At 41.9% G+C, this 21,334-nt stretch overlaps 2 protein-coding genes across 52 annotated transcripts in view; one reads left to right on the top strand and one right to left on the bottom strand.

The window, feature by feature from the left end:
• TTLL5 (tubulin tyrosine ligase like 5) overlaps window positions 1–11,034 on the bottom strand; it is a 291,747-nt gene extending 280,713 nt beyond the window's left edge. For 27 of the 50 annotated variants that reach the window (XR_010130797.1, XM_055361008.2, XM_055361015.2 and 24 more), the window contains exons 1-3: window positions 10,618–10,739; window positions 8,783–8,951; window positions 2,180–2,286 (exon numbers count right to left, since the gene is read on the bottom strand). Coding sequence is in view for 49 of the 50 variants with exons in the window: in XM_055361008.2 (XP_055216983.2) it covers window positions 2,180–2,286; window positions 8,783–8,856 (181 nt within the window). In the remaining variant the exon portion in view is untranslated. Of the gene's footprint in view, window positions 1–2,179; window positions 2,287–8,782; window positions 8,952–10,367 lie in introns of all 50 variants that reach the window. The other 23 variants (XM_055361016.2, XM_063698041.1, XM_063698043.1 and 20 more) reach the window with 10 other exon arrangements.
• Window positions 11,035–11,075: 41 nt separating this feature from the next.
• ERG28 (ergosterol biosynthesis 28 homolog) lies at window positions 11,076–21,074 on the top strand. Of its 2 annotated transcripts, XM_004055472.4 has the most exons (5): window positions 11,076–11,229; window positions 14,455–14,618; window positions 16,988–17,078; window positions 20,082–20,200; window positions 20,337–21,074. In XM_004055472.4, exons 2-5 carry the CDS (start codon window positions 14,486–14,488, stop codon window positions 20,414–20,416), a joined length of 423 nt encoding a protein of 140 aa, XP_004055520.1. In that variant the 5' UTR covers window positions 11,076–11,229; window positions 14,455–14,485; the 3' UTR covers window positions 20,417–21,074. The 2 variants fall into 2 exon arrangements, with proteins under 2 accessions (XP_004055520.1, XP_063554114.1); XM_063698044.1 differs by lacking the exon at window positions 20,082–20,200.
• The last annotated feature ends 260 nt before the right edge of the window (window positions 21,075–21,334 follow it).

The following is a 21,334-nucleotide window of genomic DNA, read 5'->3' as shown; positions in this document are numbered from 1 at the left end:
ACACTAGCAGCGAATAACCCAAAAATGAAATTGAGAAAACAATTCTATTTACAATAACATCAAAAAGAATAAAATATTTAGGAATAAATTTAACCAAGGGGGTACAAGACTTGTACACAGAAAACTATAAAACCGTGATGAAAGAAATTAAAGAAGCCCAAAAAATTGGAAAGACATTCCATGTTCATAGAAAACATCATCAAGATGGCAACACTCTAAGAAGTGATTTATAGATTCAATGCACTCCCTATCAACATCCCAACAGCCATTTTTGAAGAAAGGGGAAAAGCTGATCCTAACATTCATATAGAATTGCAAGGGACCCTGAATGGCCAGAGATCTTGAAAAAGAACTATATTAGAGGACTTATAATCCTCAATTTCAAAACTTAATACAAAGGTACGGTAATCAAAAGAGTATGTTACTACCATAAGGATAAATGTATAGTTCAATGAAATATTAAAAGTCCATAAGTAAACCCATACACCTATGGTCTACTGATTTTCAACAATAGTGCCAAGACCATCCAGTGGGGAAAAGAATAGTCTCTTCAACTAATTTTGCTGAGACAACTGGATATCCAAACGCAAAAGAATGAAGGTGAACCCTTACATAACCCTACATGAAAAATTTAACTCAAAATGGATCAAAGACTATTGAGCCCTAAATATAAGAGCTTAAACCATAAAACTCTTAGAAAAAAGCACAGGGATCATGACCTTGGGTTAGGCAATGGTTTCTTAGATATGACACAAAGAATATAAGCAACAAAAGAAAAATTAGATAAACTGGATGTCATCAAAACAAAAAACTTTTGCTCATGAAAGAACACTAACAAGAAAATGAAAGACAATTCAGAGTAAGAATATTTGTAAATCATATATCTTGTCTAATATCCATAACATATAAAACTCTTATAATTCAACAACAATAAAGAAAACCCAATTTTTAAAATGTACAAAGGACTTGAATAGGCCTTTCTCCAAAGAAAATACACAAATGGCCAAAAAGTACATAAAAAGATATTCAAATTACTCATTAGGGAAATGCAAATCAAAACCACAGCCAGATACCACATCACATTCACTGGTATGGCTATGATCTAAGAAACAGAAAATATCAAATGTTAGTGAGGATGTGGAGAAACTGGAACCCCTATACATTGTTGATGGGAATGTAAAACGGTACAGCTGCTATGGAAAACAGTTTGACACGGAATAAGTTAAACACAGAATTACCATATGGCCTAGCAATTCCATTCCTAGGTATACCCCAAAGAACTGAAGATAAGTGTCCAAACGACTTTTCCGTGAACATTCATAGCAGCACAATTCACAACAGACAAAAGGTGGAAAAAGGCCAGACACAGTGGATTATGCATGTAACCAAGGCAGGATTGCTTAAGGCCAGGAGTTTGAGACCAACATAGGCAACACAGTGAGATCCTGTATCTAAAAAATAAATAAATTTAAAAAAAAATAAAAAAAAAAGGTGGAAACAAAAAAAATGTACATCCACTGATGACTGGATAAACAAAATGTGGTGTATCATTGGAATGCATTCATTAGCATATACAATGGAATGTTATTCAGCTATAAAAAGGAATAAAGTACTGATATATACTCCAACATGGATGAACCTCGAAAACATCATGCTAAGTGAAAAGAAGCCCGCCAAAAAAGGTCACATATCACATGCCTCCATTTATATAAAACATCCAGAATATGGGAATCTATATAAAAACAGAAAATAGATGAGTGGTTGCCAGGGACTGGTGGTATGGGGGCTGGGGATATCTGCTTAATGGGTATTGGCTGTACTTTGGAGATGATGAAAATGTTCTGGAACTAAACAGTGGTGACGGCTGCACAACATTGTGATGTACTAAACAACAACGACTTGTACACTCTAAAATGGTTAAAATGGTAAATTTTGTTAGGTGTATTTTACCACAATAAAAAAAATAAACACACGTACACAATATTCTTGAAAAAAAAATCTGAGGAAAAACATAAGCAGAAAACAATTTAAGAAATTATAATGTTTGAAGTATAACAACTCAATTGATTTTTCTCATGGCCAAGGCCCTTTCCCTAAATATATGTCATATCAACTTCTTTAAGACAAGGACGTCTGGGCCATGCCCAGCTCCGTCCTCTGTGGGAGAGGTTATACGCACCTCCAATTACTCTAATATTGTTGTCCTTTGTAAGAATAGCGTCGGCATGGAATACCAAAACTGGAATTCTCCTGCAGCCTCCAGTCCACATGATGCATGGATGATCCCTATAACGACAACAAAGCCTTCATTAATTTACAGCTCAAAACCTGAACTAACTGCTGATGCAGATTACTATGGTTTGTTGCTTAGCAAGTTTCCCCTTCCTTCTGGAATACAAATCCCAAATATCCTGCGGGAAATCACATCTCCCATTCTTAGCTGTGTGTTTAAAATTAACTCTATCCCTGGTTCAGGGATGGGCCTTGATTGGTTTCAGCCAATCAAGATATTTCATCATTCAGTATAGTTAGTGGTTCAGAGATAGGCACATAAACCAATTGGAGCCCATAAGTTTAAGGAGACATGTTCTGGACTCTGTGAGAAAGCAACGGTTTCTTTCTCTTCTATAATGGCTACAGATGATAGCCTGTCTTCCTCTTGATGGTATAGGATGAGAATGAGAAGTCTGGAAGGGCAACAACCATTTTGTGACCTTGAAAGAAGAGCCTGTAGCTGTTGGTGAAGGAGAAAGTCAGCAGGAGGTTGACTGAAGAGATAAAGTGGGATTTTCAGAATCAAGATATGCCTGAATATGAGTGAACGTATTCTCTTTATTACTTAGGACCATTTGGATTATGTTGTAATCTTTTGCACACATAAAGAATCCTAACTGATGAGTTCACAATAATTTACATACTCCTTTTACACGCTATAGTCCATTTTCAAGCCAATTTGATGATGCATCCTAAGACTCTGAACTAGGAACTCTAAATTAATACAAGTATCCCAATTAAAATCACATATTTTAAAGGAAGCCCATGCTAAATGGAACAATATATATTTTCCTCCAGTATAAAACCACAGGGGAGAAAAAGACCTCTGACTTTATTCTCTTTCCCTATCCTCAGGAAATCTCAGCTTAATTTTAGGCTGATGAATATTTACTCACAGATCAGAAAAACCTTCACCCTCATTAGGGCAGGGAGGTAGGAAGAGAAATAAAATTAAATGAACTGAGTCCCTACTATGCGCCAGGATTTAAACTAAGAGCCCTCATATCCCACTTAATCCCCCTGCCCATACTATGAACTGCAGGAAAACTGTCTCAGAAAGGTTAAGTAACCTGCCTAAGGTCATATAGCTGGTTAAGTAAGGGATGAGGTATTTGAACCTAACATCTGTATTCTTTCTACTGTTTGCCTCCCTAATCGCATTTCAGCAAAGTTGTATATATTGGATACCTTGAATTCAATTATTTGGGAACTTAAACTGATAATTCCTTAAATGCAATACAATCCACTTGGCCAAGATTCACTCGACTCTTAAAAACTCACATAACCACATCCCTTAACAAAGGTCATACCACAAATCTCAGGGCCAAGTCAGCCCCTCCCAAGCCAACTTTAAAAAGATCCACACTCGGGCCGGACACGGTGGCTCACGCCTGTAATCTCAGCACTTTGGGAGGCCGAGGCAGACAGATCACGAGGTCAAGAGATCGAGACCACCCTGGCCAACACGGTGAAACCCTGTCTCTATTAAAAATACAAAAATTAGCCGGGTGTGGTGGCACGCACCTGTAGTCCCAGCTACTCGGGAGGCTGAGGCAGAAGAATCAGTTGAACCTGGGAGGCGGAGGTTGCAGTGAACCAAGATCACGCCACTACACTCCAGCCTGGCAACAGAGCAAGACTCCGTCTCAATTAAAAAAAAAAAAAAAAACATAAAAAGATCCACACTCTGAATGCACAGTCTGTAAGGCTCCCAATCTTAGGAGTGAGGCAGTCTTTAGACTTGGGACAAGCTGCCAACTGCTTTCTAGTGAAGAAAGCAAAGAACAGCATACCTAGTTTATTCCCCGTTTTCTAGAAACAGCATGTGGATGCTTATTGTTCTTGTTCTTTGACTTGGTGACAGTACCCACTTGTGAGAAACGGTGCTGATAGGGTACCTTTTTTAGCAGGAAGGATTTTTTTGTGGCTTGCTTGCTTCTTCATCTTTAACACCTGTAAAATGTGGGCATGAAGCCAGGTGATTCCTATGATCTCTTCCAACCTTAATTTTTCCACTATATTTCTAAATCAGCAAGTACAGAAAAAAACAGGCAGCCTAAACTACAGTCTCAGACAGGAACTCTGGAAACTATCCAAAGTTCTCTGTCAATCTAGCACTAGCTACCAGCTGGCACCACTATGCCTTAGTATTTATAAACAATGGATTGCTGCTCCAATTTAAAAATGCCTGACAAGGGGAGCACAATCAACAGATACACAGCTGAGAAGAGCCCAGGCCCTAACTGTACTATCTGTAGAAAGCCAAGTCTCTAACAGAGAAATCTTTTCACTTCCAACCTATGGAAAGATAAAAGAGAGAGTAAACAGTAAGGTCAGCTAAAAAAAAAAGCACTTAAGGAATATGCGAAGTTGTCATGAAAAACATATTCCCACCAAGTGATGCTAAAAGGAAAAAATTCAGAATGATTAGGAAACTGAAAATTGGGACTTTACATTCTCATTCACATCAGAAACTGGTACATATTAAAATCCACTTTTATAGGCATGAAAAACAAAGGATTTGAATAATTACCGAAGCAGATCAGTTGTATGATTCACTTTATTGAAAGCCTAAAAACATTTTGGTTTTCCGGGAATAATTTCATGAGAAATAGACATCATTCACTCCTGGGACCCAGCCTACATAACTCAAAGATGGAGCTGTAAGCAGCTTTTGCATTCTTGCTTCTAGGCTGTCTTCATACCACTACCCCTATTAGAAATGCCTTCCCCATTTCTGTTTATCTAAGCCCACTCTCCAAGGCCTACCTGAAGTCTCACCACCTTCAGGCAGCCTTCCCCAGCTCCTTCAGCCCATTAGGATACCTCCTTCTCTGAACTCCTATAGCATCCACTTTATAATTGATTGTTAATAATCTTTTTTTTTTTTTTTTTTTGAGACGGAGTCTCGCTCTGTCGCCCAGGCTGGAGTGCAGTGGCGCGATCTCGGCTCACTGCAAGCTCCGCCTCCTGGGTTCACGCCATTCTCCTGCCTCAGCCTCCCGAGTAGCTGGGACTACAGGCGCCCGCCACAACGCCCGGCTAATTTTTAGTATTTTTAGTAGAGACGGGGTTTCACCATGTTAGCCAGGTTGGTCTCGATCTCCTGACCTCGTGATCCACCCGCCTCGGCCTCCCAAAGTGCTGGGATTACAGGCGTGAGCCACCGCGCCCGGCCCTGTTAATAATCTTTTTAACTGATATAAAGCCAGCCTTTTACAATAGCAATTAAAGTTGACATTTTTTCAGTGACCAAAGAAATCTTACATCACGTTCTTCTACGAAAGTTTCTATATCTACATACAGAGTTGTATTTGGGATCCCCAAGCAAAATATAGAAAAATAGCCTCTTTACATTTTCTATTTGAAATAATACCATGCAAAACAAGACTGCCTGGATAGTTTCTATTCCTGAAGTCCAGGATTGCAAGGAATTAATACTTTAACACAGCCTAGGGATCTGAGCAGATCTAACAGATGTCCATGGATATACATCTTTGGATCAAGTCAACATCTTCAGATGATTTATGGCCTTCAAACTTCTAAATCAACTTTTAAAATGTAAGCCTGCTGCTTCAGGTGTGAACAAGATTGATTTAAGCTTCCTAATGTAAAAAATAAGTGTCTGATAGACAAGACATAAGCTGATGAAACAAGATTAACAGTTAAAAATCAACAGCAGGAGTCTAAAAGGAAGAAGTGGTCCATAAATTTGGATGGGAGCAGAGGGAAAATTATACCTTTATTTTCACTAACTTTTACTAGAAATTCAGTATTTCTTAATTATGAATATAGGCAACGAACCATAGTAATATTAGCATTATCTGTGCCTTTGACGTTATCTAAAATTACAGCAGTTTTTTTGTTTTGTTTTGTTTGAGACGGAGTCTCACTCTGTCTCCCAGGCTGGAGCACCGTGGCACAATCTCGGCTCACTGCAACCTCTGCCTTCCAGGTTCAAGCGATTCACCTGCCTCAGCCTCCCGAGTAGCTGGGATTACCCACAACCACACCCGGCTAATTTTTGTATTTTAGTAGAGACAGGGTTTCACCATATTGGCCAGGCTGGTCTCAAACTCCTGACTGCAAGTGATCTGCCCACCTCGGCCTCCCAAAGTGCTGGGATTACAGGTGTGAGCCACTGCACCTGGCCAATTACAGGTATTACATTTGTCACTACTTCTAAGTTATAGTAGTTTAAGACTCACCCCTAGATCACACGTGATCATGGTCTTTCTATCTAAATGCTAGTGTGATGAGGTTGGACAACAATTGGGCAACTCTCCTCCTAATAATCATTCAGTCACTAAATGATGACACCTCACACTGGTGACCCAGACATCTATGCTGCTTCCCAGTACCCCCGACCTATGATTGTTAATCAAAGACCACCCTCCCAGTGTACTGATCTTACACAAACTAAACAAAAACAGTCTTCATGTTGTTGTCTTTAGAAAACAAAATTTAACTTTCCCAGATTTGAAATGATCTTATTATTTAATGCATTAGTAAAACAGCACATATTACTATGTTACAAATGTGTTTTAATAACTGCATTTGAATGTAATTAGTACTCTTTGTAATAATATGTATTTTATTTTAAGCCTTAAAAACATTATTCTGGTAAGGAATCCATGGCATAAAAAAGTTAACAACTCTGATCTAAGGTAATGTAAAGTATAAAGCCTTCATTTATTCCTTCATTTCGTTATTCAGTCAGCAAGAATTTACTAAGTACCTACTATAATATTAGGTCAAACTATCTGCAATCGTCAGTATTTGACTGTTTCTGACCTACCAAAATGGCAGTTTCATATAGTTCAATCTAACATTTGTCAGGCCCAATCTGTAAACCCACTAATAAGAGAGACAGTAATGGAGTAAAAGAACAACCTTTAAAAAGGGAAAGACTGATACTTGCAGCAGAAGTTAAAAGTTTTATGAAATGGGTAAGAGGCAGCACACTGAAAGCAAAAAGTCAGAAGAAGGGAAAGTAACCAGAGGGAATTATCCATTTAATTATCCTGAACAAGAATGACCCAAATATACTTTCAAATCTCTATTAGTTTCTATGACCTAACAGTGATAAGAAACGTTTCCTCAAAGCTTTCTTAATGCTTCAACAATTTTTTTCAAATTACAAGTAATCTTCTATCTTACAAGAAGCCCACCATAAATTCAATATTAAAACCAGTAAAAATAATGCCTTACATCTGTATAGCACTTACAAAGTAATTTCACATACATTATTCTATTTGAGTCTAACCAGACCCCTAACAAAATAGCCTGGGAGATATTATCTCTATTTTTCAGGCTACATAGCACACACATATCCAAAAGGACTCAGGGAGAATCTTAAAAATGAATTTTACCTTTAAACCAGATTCTCTCTTTACTCTGTGTCAAGCAATAATTAAAGGAGGCAAAAGAGCAAAGTGATCAAAATCCAGAAAAGCTAAGTCCAAATCTCAATGCATCACTTACTCTCTATGGGTCACTGAGGAAATTTCCTGATAAGACTGAGTTTAAAAAAGTGAAAATAATAACACCTTCAGATTTAAAAAGATATAAGATATAGATGAGATAAAGCCTTTATCGTCATCTGTAGTAGCTATATTTATCATTATCATTCTTTTTTTTTTTTTTTTGAGATGGAGGTTTGCTCTTGTTGCCCGGGCTGGAGTGCAATGGTGAGATCTCAGCTCACTGTAACCTCCACCTCCCAGGTTCAAGCCATTCTCCTGCCTCAGCCTCCCGAGTAGCTGAGATTACAGATACCCACCATCACGCCCAGCTAATTTTTGTTTTTTAGTAGAGATGGGGTTTCACCATATTGGCCAGGCTGGTCTTGAACTCCTGACCTCAGGTGATCCACTCACCTCGGCTACCCAAAGTGCTGGGATTACAGGCATAAGCCAACACACCTGGCTATTATTCATTCTTATTGTGATGATCCAGTAATCATGAAATTGGACTCTTAACTAAAAGAACTCAGGAAAGCAGTGTGGGTCAATGGACACAACACATGCTATAGAACTCTAATATCCTGCCTCAGAGTTACTATGGTAAGTTACCTGACCTCTCTATATTACCACCATTTTATCATTGTAAAGGCTTTTGACAAAATTAGCAAACGTAACTAATGTTGTAGAGTTTGGACATGCTTTTCTTCAATACTTAAACATTTCAAAATCTTCTGTTGGGAGTTCTGAGCAAGAGTTCACCAAGAGCTACTACTTGCATTTTACAACATCTAGAGCTGATGTTCACTTATGGGCCCAGAAAGAGAGCCTTATCTCATTTCTCATAGCTGATAGGGACTGAGTAAGAAGACCTTAAATGACATTATGGATAGAAGCTAAAACCAGAGTTAGATAATCCCCAAGGAATGACACTAGATAAAAGAGTATATAAGTAAAAGAGAAGAGTATATAGTAAAACAGTATATAAGAGTATATAAGTGAAAGAGTACAAAGCACAGGTCGAAGGCAGGCTTGCTATTACTTACTCTTCACTTATGACCTCCTCATCCTCTGAGGATGATGCTGTTTCCTCCAGGTCCCGGGCCATCACGATTGGCATTTCCTTTAGGGTTTGTCATGCAGTCAGCAGACGGGGGCCTCAGAGACCTTTCCTAGGAGATTCACTGGATCAAGCAATTTGGATGGCACAGATTCCTGCAAGAAATCAACTTGATTGGATCAAGGGACCTGAAACACAATGCAGTTGTCTATTTATTGGTTATTGCTGATAATCTAAGTAATGAAAATGACTGTATTCCTAAACAGTGCTCAACCTCTAGAAGTTTACTTTCCATAACATATGGAATGTGCCTCAATATGTGCCTCAATATGCCACAAAAATCAAGATTTTTTTCAAACATACAGTCTGTGCTCTATATATTTGAAGAGCTGTTACTAAGTTTGAGTTTCTCATTATTTACTAAATCGAATATGCACCAAAAGGATAGACTCTTCACTTTCACTCAGTTTGAGGCAGGTGACTGATTCCCTAAAACATATATTCCTTGCTAGACAAACCTGGCCTGGGTTAAAAATAAATAAATAAAAACTCAAGGTTTAAGACCCTTGCAGGCCGGGCAGGGTGGCTCACGCCTGTAATCCCAGTACTTGGGAGGCCAAGGCGGGCGGATCACCTGAGGTCGGGAGTTCGAGACCAGCCTGACTAACATGGAGAAACCCCGTCTTTACTAAAAAAAAAAAAAAATACAAAAAATTAGCCGGGTGTGCTGGCTCATGCCTGTAATCCCAGCTACTCGGGAGGCTGAGGGAGGAGAATCGCTTGAACCCGGGAGGCGGAGGTTGCGGTGAGCCAAGATCACGCCATTGCACTCCAGCCTGGGCAACAAGAGTGAACTCCGTCTCAAAAAAAAAAAACAACAAAAAACCCCTGCAAACATTTATTTAGACTCTATGACAAGCACGCTGACAAGATGCCATCATGTTTCCAGTAAAATAAATTCAACAATGAACCGAAAGATGAATATATTCTCTTGAATCAAAGGTCCATATAAATAGGTTGGGGGAGGGGAGGAATGCCCTTCCACTCTTAAAAATTATTCTTCCTAAAAATCACAAACTTTGGTACGACTCTCAAATAGACGATAAAATTAGGAAATTTCCAACACCGCATTTCTAACTTAAAATATTTTTTCCAAAGTAAAAAAGTACATGTTCGTTGTGCGTCCGAAGAAGAAATAGGAACTACAAATAAAAGAAACATGTTTAAATGACCATAATCCCAAATTACTCAGCGATAATTACTTGCTGTCAATCCTTCTTAACTTTTCCATGCATTCATAAATACGATGAGACTGTAAATAAGACAAAAAAAAAAAAAAACAGACCCCGATAATGATCAAAGATCTTCGGCGCAATGGGCAATGTCTAACAACTTCAATGGCTTTCTTCAGGGGATTCTCAACGGGATTTCTTGATCTTTCTCAAAATGCTGGGAAGCCCTTTAAGTTTAAACAAACAAAACCTCCAAACGGGAAGGGATGCCAACCTTTCCTAGGCTGCCTGCAGAGCGGGGAGAAACAGGTCTATCGGAAGAAGAGTAGAGATACTCACCTAAGGAGACTCCTCGCCCTAAAAGAATCTGCTTCTCAGCCCCACCCCCAGCTCACCCCAATCCCACGTAGGTCCGCAGATGCTCCCGCCGGGAAGGACGGGACGACCCCGCAGCCGCGATTCAACGCGGCGCGCCCGGAAGCCAACAGCTACTCCCGGGCTCTGAGCGGGAAGTGCTGCTGCAGGCGCCAGCCCGGACCCGGGAATGCTCCTCCCTAGAGTAGGGAAGCGCGCGGGCGCAGGCGTTTACCTGTCTCATCTTCCCATGGTTCGGGGCGAGCAGGCGTGGACGGCGCTCTGCGCCTACCTCCCTCCTCCTTCCCCAGCAAGGCTCAGGGCAGCCGCCGACGGCTGCTTCCCCGGTTACTACAACAACCAACAAGCAACCGCCCGCTCGGAGCCACTGCGCAGGCGCTCATAACGCTCAGCTGCGGACGCGGGCGAATGTCGTCACCGCCGCGCAGCGCGGGCGCAGAGCCCTGCCCTCAGCTGAAAGGAGTCTTCTTTTTTTTTTTTTTTCCTCTGTTTTTTTCTCCGCCCCTAAGAGGTTGACTCCAAACCCGGAGTTCCGCTAGGTCCAACAGGAGGGCTTACGGCGTGAGCGGCGTACCTGGGGAGAGGCTTAGGCAGCCGCAACCGCTGATTGGCAGTAAAGGGGTTCACTCCCCATCTCCTGCTCGGGCGAAACCGGGACAGCCAATCAGAGAGAGTACTGACGGAAACGGCCCAATCCTGGAGCAGGGCTGAGGGAGGGGGCGGGGACAAATGGCTCAGGTGGACTCCGGGCTGGAGCTGTCCTGGGGGAGCTTGTTTGCGGCAGCGGCTGCTGCTGCCACTGCTGTGCTGGGGGCCCGGTCGCCAGGTAAGGAGAATATGGGGGAGAAGAGGGATGTAGGTGTCTGTGTTGCTTCTGATTGAGAGGATCCGGAGAGTCTGGAAAAATGGAGGTGGGATGGAAGGAAGATAACTGGAAGGCAACCTTTTGGGGGGAAAAGGTTTCGAGAGGCGATGACAAGGGGGAGCTAGGAAGATGGAGAAGGCTTGGTGAATTCAAGGAATGAAGGAATGGATGAGCGAATGAGCAGCCACTATGAGCTTAGCACTGTACAAAGAGCCTTCACTTTTTGTCATATAATTCTTACAATAGCCCTTCGGGTTGATATTTCTATCTCCATTTTGCAGATGAGGAAACCGAGACTGAAAAGTGTAAATGACTTACCCAGGGTCACACAGCTACTAAGTGGTAGGGCCAGGATAAGAATCCCTCTCTCCTGATTAAGTTTTAACAGCACACCTATGCTGGGCTGGGCTTGGCTGGGCTGGGCCAGGGCCAGGACAAAATTTGGAAATAGATGTTGTATACACTCTAAGAGGCCCTTAAGCTTTAGGGAAATTAGGTTGAGAAATTGGCAGAGCAATTCAGAAGTGCTCAGGCTCTGTCCTCATCAGCTATCTGTTGGGATTTCTAACAGATATCACTTCTGTGAAATGGAAGGCATACTTGTGCAGAAAAGTGGAGAGGTGCATCCATGCAGCTTTTCTAAACCCCGGAGGAGTCTCCTCTTGAGAGAGGGTGAGAAAATAAAGAGGATGGGTGGATCTTGGCCCAAATGATAATGGCCTGTGATGTCCAGTAGACCCTCAGTCTCTCTGATCTTCGACAGAGACCACTTTTGTGATCCAGCTCTCCCTGAAGGGCTCATCAATTCACCCTTCCTTCTCTAGATCTCTTTATTGCTTGTTTGGGGCGGGGAGTTGGCGGGGGGGCGGCGGTGTTTCACACTGTCTTGGGCCATTGCTGACTTTAATATCTGTCCCACTGGGTAGCAGAGAACAATACCGAAACTTGTATTGCCAAAATGACAAAGAAAGCCTGTTAGTTTATTACCACTTCAGGCCCAAGAGGTTAACCTGACAACAGATAAACCGTGGACCAAGAAAATAATAATAAGGATGGGAAAAAGTCATTCCATTATTAGATTATTTATCTATTTTGGTTTTATTTAAATCAGACTAACCGAAATTACTACTCAACAAGAGTTGAACTAAGCCTTAAAAAAAAAAAAAAAAGGCTGGGTGCTGTAGCTCACACCTGTAATCCCAGCATTTGGGAGGCGAGGCCAAGGTGAGTGGATCAGTAGAGCCCAAGTGGAGAGGTTGAGGTAGGAGGATCACTTAAGCCTTTGATTTCAAGGCTGCAATGAGCCATGACCATGCCACTGCATTCCAGCCTGTGTGACAGAGCAAGACCCTGTCTCAAAAAAATAAATAAATAATAAATTAAAAAACAAAAAGTATGTAATCTAATTGTATTTTCCATACAACTTGAAGACAAAAGTGGATATGGTATGCTTTTCTTTCTCAAAAAATGGGAACTTCATTAAAATAGTCTCAAACAATGAGGTAGCACTGCAGCAGTCCAGCAGACCATGATTCTTATCTCAGCTCTGCCAACTTTGCTGTGTGACCTTAAGAAACTTGTTTAACCTCTCCGTTCCAACCCTCATCTGTAAGATGGAAATATTAATAGTGCCTGCTTACCTCATTGTAAAGATTAAATGGTAATATATGTTAGGTGCTTGGCACAGTTCATGGTGTAAGTGCTCAGTGACTGAAACCTATTATTTTCTTGCAACCCAACACCAAGATTGCTGTTTCCTTCGCTATATAATTTTCTTACTAGTCCTAAACTCACACGTTAACTTAAACACGCACAATTTATAAATTTGGAAAAAAGAGGCTTTATCTCTTGCAAAGGGTTACAGCCACCCAACAGGGAAGAGTGCCTCCCACCAAGACCAGAGACAGTTACTTTGAAGGAGAAGGGTTTGGGGTAGAGCTTCAGGTTGAACAGGTTGGCTAAACATACACATTCAACAGGTTACAGGAGGAGCTGTGAATATTCCTGAAGGTGGTCCTGACACATGCATATTGAACAAACATGTGTAACCACATATGAACCCTGTTCACTTTGGAGTGGAGACCTAACATTTAAGTCTATCACACCTAGGCTCTATACGTCAAAAAGTCTTTTCAGGACACCAAGACACTCAAGTGTGTGATCTTGCTAAACTGGCCAGGAGCAGTCCACGGTTGGTGGTCTTATCTGAAGAAAATTACTGAAATCAGTCTCTTGTCCAATCAAAGCTGTAGTTACAACTGGTGGAACAGGGGTCAGGTAGTCAGCCTCTGTGAGCTGGATGAGCTGCAATTGTTTTAATATTGCTTATCTCAAGGCCAGTGTTCATCTAGCTGCTGGAGAAAAAAAAACCTTGTGGCAGAATATAAGTTTTATTCTTTAAATGTAGGAGTGTGTAACTTAACCCTTGCCTGGCATGGCCTTAGGTCTTGTTTATAATTTGGTATCTTATTGCACAAAGAATCTGTTGTGTCATTCTTATGATCTCTATTTTAACTTTAATGCTGGTAAGTTGCTGTCTCTAAACCTGAAAACACAACGAATATAACAGGGCATGTCAGACCTCCCATCTTGTCATGGCCAGGAGCTCAGTTTGAGGATTTTTCTGGGGTCCCCTAGGCCAAGAGGGGCTCTGTTCAGTCCGTGATGGGCTTAGGATTTTATTTTGAGTTGACACAGCAGTTTATTTTTAACTTTTAGATTGTTCTTCTAGTTTATGGAGCATGGTATACCTGAGAACCAGAGTCCAGAAAACCTAGGCATGTAAATAGTGACCTCACACCATAAGTCCTACTCAAATTTATAAAGTTCCATACGCTTGGAAGAATCCGTCATCAATAGCCAGGCAGGTGTCTGTGAGTATAGTTATAATCGCCTTTGAGCTATTTGCATTACGAAGGAATGGCATGAAAACATAAAGGTATAGAAGTAAAGATAGAGGACTGATTCCAACCCAGAAAAAGGAGTTCTGATTTAGGGTAATATTTTGGAGAAATTGCTTAGACAAGGATAAGTACTGTGCCACTTATTGCAAAGTATACTGTTCATTCACCACTATTAGTGTGACTGAATATCTTTTTTTGGCCTGCTTCATTCTTCCTCCCTTCCTGCTTATGGTTAACATAGACTGGCCCTCATTGTCTCATGTCCTCTGCCTTTGTTTCCAAGGCAAAAAGCCCTCCCACGTTTGAGGGGAGTCATGAGCCGTTTCCTGAATGTGTTAAGAAGTTGGCTGGTTATGGTGTCCATCATAGCCATGGGGAACACGCTGCAGAGCTTCCGAGACCACACTTTTCTCTATGAAAAGCTCTACACTGGCAAGCCAAACCTTGGTAAGAAATCAAAGAATTTCTGCATCCTTTATAGGACTTATAGGACTGGCCCTATGCTGTGGTTCCCAAACCAGGCTGTACATCAGAGTAACCTAGGAAACTTCAACAAACACAGGTACCCATTTCCCTCACCAAACCTATTTATTGAACCTGGGTGGAGCTCAGGAATCCAGTTGCTAAAAAACTTCCCAGATGATTCTGATGCTGCCTTAGCTAGCCTTTGGCAGCTACTGGAGTAATAGACTTTGTGGTGAGCACTTGACCCTTTTTCCCCCAAGCTTCTCTGAATACTTTTCATTCATTTTACACTGCCCTGGGCAATTCATGTATTTAAAAAAAAAAAAAAAAGCATTATAAGGGCAAGTGAGGAAATAGGCTTACTTGGTGACTCTGTGATGCCTGACAAGAAAGCCATAAAGAAGCTTTACATATATCTCAAAGCCCTCTTCAGAATCAGGTTTACATGATTCTGGGGCTTACATGACTCATATTCCATGTTACAGATGGAGAGTTATTAATTCAAGGTCTTCCGTGACATAGTCCCTGAGAAGATATTTAAAATCCCTTCAAGTTGGTCTCCCAAAATGAAACTTAAGAAGGCCCATGGCAGCCTTTCCTGGCTTCCTGAGCCTCTCTACTGAGAGTGTCCATTTCAGCTTGCACTTCATCACACTGATGTGTGGGGTAGTTTAAGCTGCAGCACTGTTTCACAGCAGATGACAATTCTGTGTCACATTTATAGCTAACCCAGATTCAGGCTCTGACCTAGCTCGTTTTTCTGCAGTGTCTGAGTATAAAATGAAATTAAGTAGGCTAAGGCTCATTTTAAGAAAGCTCAAATATAATAAGAGTAAAGAACCTGGGAAAGTGAGCAGAATAATTCCATCTTTTCACCTTCAAATGCTGCCCTCAGGTGGTCATGGAACCCTATATAGATTCACATGTTTTTAGAGGTCATCTGGTCTAGCCCTTTGAGTTTAAAGTTGAGGCAAAGAGGTCCAGAGGTCATGTGACTTAAAGGCATATAGCTGAGCAGAACTTTATGTGTGTGTGTGTGTGTTCAGCCAGCACGGAATCTGAGGCTGCCATCTCCCTTGTGATCTAGGGGCCTTCATGGTACTCTTCTGAAAGTAGCAGTGCTCTAAAGTGTCCCACAGAATTTCACCTCATACCTAATCTGGTTAGGGCTGGTTGAGTACTCTTAACTAGAGAAACGTCCTTAGTCTTCTCATTATCAAATTGGTTTATAAAGAATATAGCTATCCAGGGCTAATGCTAGATATTTGGTTGGCATACGGAATTTTTTCTCACTACCATCTAATGGTCTTCAGTATTATGAATTTGGGAGAGCTGTCTGGTTTTGCAAAGACTGGAAAAATCCTTAAAGCCCAGGTAAACATTAGTAGACTTTTCAGTTGTCAATTTTGTCCCTTAAAATTTATCTTACTCAGCAGGTAGTAGACCAGCAAAGGAAGTATCTTTGGTTTCACTGTTTTGGCATCCCCGAGCCACTGGATGCCTTAGCTCAATGGTTTTGCATTTAAATCACCCAAACAGGGAGTTTCTAGAAAATACTTATGCCTGGGGCCCTCCTCCAGAGAATACAATCTAGTTGGTCTGGGTCTGGTACCCAAGCCTTGTGATTTTATAAAACTACCTCAGTTGATTGTAATAAATGCCCAAAGTCAAGAACCACTGTTATGGTGGAATATGACCCATACTTTCAGGACAAGATATTTAATACAGCAATGTCAGAACAAAGCTACCAAGAGCAGGATGCCCCCAGCAAACACCAAAGAAACAGTGCTTTGTCCCACTGCCATGCACACAGGAAACCAACCTGGTATTGGTTCATCCAACAGCTTAGATCTGGATGCAGGAAGAGACCCAGGCACTCACATATCTTAAAGACCATATATGGGCATCTAAATTGGTCCCCAGTATCTCTGAGTTCTCTCCTGGATCAGCCCTGAAAGTCTGCTGGCCTCCTGGGCATCTTGCATTTCCAGATCAGTCTCTACAACATTCCCCAAAACCTGTCCTGATCCAGACCCTCTAGGCTTCCAGGACAAAAGGGGTAAATTACTATATCTAGGAGTTATTTGCCTAACTGGGCTCTTTGTGGGTTTCCACTCTTGGAACTTCCCTTCCAACTGTAGACATTTGAAGAGAATCTGAGAAGTTCTCCTTCTGGAATTCCTTCTATTCCTTCTAGTTCCCATGTTGCCACTAGGACCTCCATCCTGCCCAGCCACAGAGAGGTCAGGTCCAGATCCCTATCTCCCATGAACCACCAGTGAAATAGGAGGAGTTTGGAAGGAACCTCAAGTCTCCCCTTCTGAACACTCTTGCTTTTTTCTGCTACACAGTGAATGGCCTCCAAGCTCGGACCTTTGGGATCTGGACGCTGCTCTCATCAGTGATTCGCTGCCTCTGTGCCATTGACATTCACAACAAGACGTATGTAAGGGAAGGAAGAGCTTTAGCATCCTTTTGTTGGAAATCAGATGCGAGGCATACCTGTTACCTTGAGTAATGGGAACTGTTAATCATTTTAATGCATTAGCTTAGAATGTGAATAATAAAAGACTCATAGGTTACATTCCCTCCAAGCCTAGAAAACATAGTAGACCTAACAGATCTTCATTAAAGTCTGAAAATTCTTTGGAACTGACATAGCAAACTGGCAGGCCATTATCCAGTGGCCTGCATCATGCCCCTCCACTTCTTTATGAAAGAATCAGCCCTTCTTCTACTAAAGAAGTAGAGTGGTATGCTCTTTTTAGAGTAGCCACCCACACATACCTTTCTCACATTCCTCCTTAAGAAGCAGGAATGAACAGAAATCACAATCCATGAAAAAAGAGGAACCCACAAGTAAACTGTTGTATGTGTATGCAGCGTCAGCAGGTGAGGGTGAAAGAGAAGCTAGGGCTCCTGAATTCTACCTGTCTTGGGTACTCAAACAGACCAGGGTGGAACAATTGCAGTCAATCAGAAGCCATAACCAGTTCTGGCCACTGGAGGGGGCTCGAGCTTTCTTCCCAGCGAGAGTCATCATCACACTCTAGGTGGAAACAGTTTGTTCAGGTCACCGAGGGAGGCTATCTGAATGCCAACTTCACATTAAAATGTTTTTCTGTCTTATCCAGGCTCTTGGCATCTGGGTAAAACAGGAGGCGATAATATTTATTGAGCCCCTCTTATTATGCTGAGCTTTTATCTACGTGATCTTGATTAAGTCTTTTCTTAGCAGCCCTGGAGGTCATGATTTTCATTCCTGATTTTGCACATCTAAATATTAGAGATGCAGTTAGTTTAAAGAAAGACTGACTCAAGTGAGATTTGAAGCAGGGCTATTAGCCGTTTGATCTCTTCAACCTTATTATTTTTTTTTTTAATTTTTTTTCAAACTTGAACCTGCAGTTTACTTGTCCTAGAATGACACTTTTGGAAGCAGTGTGTTTAGTTCTGGGCCCAGTTCTGTTGGTAACTAGCTTTGCAGTAGCAAGTCCATTATTCACCTTCCTAGCACCTTGGCCTCTTCATCCATAAAATGAGAATAGATATCTGTTCTACCTCTCAGGGTGACTAAGAGGAAGGTAGGATTGAACAATCATTTTAAAGACCTGTACCACGATGAAGAATTGCTGATGAGTATGAGGGATATATCTTTTGATTGTTGTGCTTTTGAAGTGAGCAAAGACAACCCAGACTTATCTCTTTTTTTTTTCTTTTTTTTTTTTTTTTTTGAGACAGTCTTGCTCTGTCACCCAAGCTGGAGTACAGTGGCACAATCTCAGCTCCCTGCAACCTCCGCCTCCGCCTCCTGGGTTCAAGCCATTCTCCTGCCTCAGTCTCCCCAGTAGCTGGGATTACAGGCGCGCACCACCATGCCCCTCTAATTTTTGTATTTTTAGTAGAGACAGGTTCTCACCATGTTGGCCAGGCTGGTCTCGAACTCCTGACCTCGGGATCCACCCACCTTGGCCTCCCAAGGTGCTGGGATTACAGGCTTGAGCCACTGTGCCCGGCCTGACCCAGACTTATCTTTACCTCATTTATCATTTACTTTCACCTCTCCCCACACAGGACAGCTGCAAATGCTGACTCCTGTTTCTAGACCTTTCTAGCCTAGGACTTTGATCGATGCACTTCTGATGTGCATTCTGATCCTATTCCCTCCCTAACTAGAGACTGAAAGTCAACACACATACATATTGTTTCCACAATGGGCCAGGCACGGATGGCTTCCGCCTGTAATCCCAGCACTTTGGGAGGCCAAGGTGGGCAGATCACTTGAGATCAGGAGTTTGAGACCAGCTTGGCCAACATGGCGAAACCCCATCTCTACTAAAAATACAAAAATTAGCTGGGCATGGTGGCGTGCACCTGTAGTCCCAGCTACTCCAGGAGGCTGAGGCAGGAGAATCACTTGACCCAAGAGGCGGAGGTTGCAGTGAGCCAAGATTGTGCCACTGCACTCCAGCCTGAGAGACAGAGCAAGAGTCTGTCGCAAAAAAAAAAAAAAAAAGGTGTAAAAATATGCACAGGAGAGATACAAATCAAATGTAAGATACCAGTTACTTGTGGGGATGAGGGAGAACAGACTTAGAGCAGGATAAGGATACACAGGATGATTTAACTCTTCTCTGTAAGTTTTTATTAGAAGAGTCTGAAACAAAATGTCAAGATGTTAAGATCTGAGGGAGCTGGGTGTTGGTTGCATTGGTGTTCATTATAGTGTTCAGTAATTTTTTTTGTATGTTTGAAGTATTTCATAATTTTAAAAAATTTTATACTAAAAAGATATCAGCAAACAAAGCGGTCAGTCACCTAGTAGCCTGTCTCTTCTCTACCTTATAGTCAAAGCTGAAAGATAAGTTCTCTTTCCGTGAGGTTGTCACCATGTCCTCAATGTGACTACTTTTCTAGGCTAAGGCACAAAGTAACCAACGTATATTGCAAGAGCATCTAAAAGCCCCAGAGGTGTCCTTGCTCCTTACTCCCCATGAGGCCGTTCGTTCTGTGGCATCCATCTTATAAACACCAACAAGTGCATGGCCAGATGCCTGCCAGGTGGGATTAGACTGCAGAGTCAACCAATTTGGATAAATAGAATATGTAAGCGTGCTGGATCCAAAGTTGTCTACACTGCCTGCGACTGTCATCATTCAGGCTCTGCTTTGCTATAGCTGAGTTCACCACTTTGCTGAGACTTGGACATTCATTCTGGATGCCTGAACCATTCTCCTCTCAGTTTAGCAGTTGAAACCTTCAGTTTTGCCCTAGATGAGAATATTGTTGTGATCAAATAACCAGCTCTTCCTCAGGAACAAGTGTCCTTTCTTTTAAGTCTTAATGACATCCTGGGTTCTTATTTGTCTGTATGAAGTCTGATACTTTTCCTCTGTTCTGAACAAACAGTAACTTTGGTTCCCATTTCTGTCTGCTGCCTTGTAGGCTCTATCACATCACACTCTGGACCTTCCTCCTTGCCCTGGGGCATTTCCTCTCTGAGTTGTTTGTCTATGGAACTGCAGCTCCCACGATTGGCGTCCTGGCACCCCTGATGGTGGCAAGTAAGCATCCAACCACCCTAGACCTCCTACAGGAGCTGTGCCAGCTCTAGAGCTAGTACAGAGGGTGGACACAGGAGAGAGAGAGAAGAAAGGTGCCGTATGTATGTTAGTCACTAGTCTTTCCTCTGTATTTAAGGTTTCTCCATCCTGGGTATGCTGGTCGGACTCCGGTACCTAGAAGTAGAACCAGTATCCAGACAGAAGAAGAGAAACTGAGGCCAGCATTACCACCTCCAGGACTTTCTCATCTTCCACCTTGGCCATCTTCTTCCTTCGTCGTCTCTCCTCTTTAATTTCTTTTCTATTCCATCATCCGCCCTTTTATTCACTTTTAGCCTCTTTTTTTTTTTAATTTTTAAAATTTAAAGATAGGCATACTGAGAAGTATATAACATGTATGTACAATTTAAAGAATAATTTTAAAGTGAATACTATGTAACTCCATCCAAGTCAAGAAATTGCCAGCTTCTCGGAAGCCCACTGTGTCTCCTTCCCCTACCTGCAACCTCTTCCAGGCTCCCTTTTCCAGCCTTCCCCTTTTTCCCTTTTATTTTCATGCCTTGATTTGACTCGTGTGGTGGGAACATGTGAACTATGAAACTTAAACCTGCTGCCCACCCAGAGCAGCTGTGACCAAGGGCTGCCTCAAGGGGTTGTCCACACAGGTTGGGCTCCTCTCTGCTGCTGGACCCAAGACTCTGAACCTTCCAAGGGACAGGCAGTTCTTCTAAGAAGGGCTCCCCTGTGTGTGAGCAAGACCACAGCTCTCCTTCTATCTACAGATGCATGAGGGTTGGAAGAGTCTGGGCTGTTTTTAGACCTTCTGGTCAGCTGTATTTGTGTAACAACTTTTGTAATAAATAGAAAAACCCTCTGCTCTGATCAGTTCTTGTACTTTGACCTCTGCTAAGACAAGAGCATGGCTGCCTCCTCTGAGCCCTAGGAGAATCATAGCTTTATGCCTGATTGAATACACCATAGTGAGTAGGACAGCTCATGACACAGGTCAGCCTGGCTGCCTCCAGCTCCTTACTGTCATTTGCTCATTCCTCTTGTATTCTTGAAGTCAAATCTTCTTTTTTCCCACCTTCAAGAGTCTGCGTTCACAACTAAACACTAAGTGCCCTTTCTTGT

The sequence above is a fragment of the Gorilla gorilla genome, chromosome 15 (assembly GCF_029281585.2).
Source record: "Gorilla gorilla gorilla isolate KB3781 chromosome 15, NHGRI_mGorGor1-v2.1_pri, whole genome shotgun sequence".
NCBI lineage: Eukaryota > Metazoa > Chordata > Mammalia > Primates > Hominidae > Gorilla > Gorilla gorilla.
This window is presented reverse-complemented; position numbering and strand designations above follow the sequence as displayed.